Below are 626 nucleotides of genomic sequence, written 5' to 3'. Positions count from 1 at the left end.
CTGCCCAGCTCCAGGCCCTTTCTGCAGGTGTGGAGCCCCAGGAGCCTGAGTGCTGCCTTCTCGGCCTGGTTCTCCTCTCCTGCCTGCCCAGGAAGTGTCCTGGCTGCCCTGGCCCAAGAGTGAGCCTGGTCTCCAGTTATTAGGGAACAGCCGAAAAAGACCAAAAGACCCAGGCTCCAGTGGAGCCCAGCAGGAGGGCGGGACTGGGGGTGCAGCTGGGGCAATGCCTAGAGGGCGGTCTTTCCCCCCCAGACCTACTCATCTCACAGACCCACACCCCAGGGCAGGCAGACTCTGTACCGCACAGTAGACCCTCCCAGGTCCAGAACCCAGAGGGAAGAGGCGAGGGTCCTGCCCTCCGCGTATTCTCCCTCTCCCAGCTCAGGAGGGGGCGGGGTGCATGTGCAGGGGGCCTGCCTCCCCTCCCGGCCTGAAGCCCCCCGGCTGGGCTCGAGAGGTACTGCAGGGCCTCTGGCCAGTGTGGACCTGGCACGTGACTGGTGTGTGCTGTGCCCGCAGGAGATGCTGCAGGATAAGGGCCTGTCGGAGAGCGAGGAGGCCTTCCGGGCCCCGGGCCCAGCGCTCGGTGGCGAGGCCAACGCGGCCAACGCCGCCACGCCCCCGAG

General features: G+C 67.4%; 1 protein-coding gene across 1 annotated transcript in view; it reads left to right on the top strand.

The window, feature by feature from the left end:
- Window positions 1–522: 522 nt before the first annotated feature.
- The window catches only part of TBX4 (T-box 4), a 25,915-nt gene continuing 25,811 nt past the window's right edge, over window positions 523–626 (top strand). Inside the window, exon 1 of the mRNA XM_025041605.1 lies at window positions 523–609. Coding sequence (XP_024897373.1) covers window positions 523–609 — 87 coding nt within the window. The remainder of the gene's footprint in view (window positions 610–626) is intronic.

The sequence above is a fragment of the Pteropus alecto genome, unplaced genomic scaffold (genome assembly GCF_000325575.1).
Source record: "Pteropus alecto unplaced genomic scaffold, ASM32557v1 scaffold98, whole genome shotgun sequence".
In the NCBI taxonomy this organism is placed as follows: Eukaryota; Metazoa; Chordata; class Mammalia; order Chiroptera; family Pteropodidae; genus Pteropus; species Pteropus alecto.
Note: the sequence above shows the minus strand (reverse complement) of the source record. Positions and strands in the feature narration are given on the sequence as shown.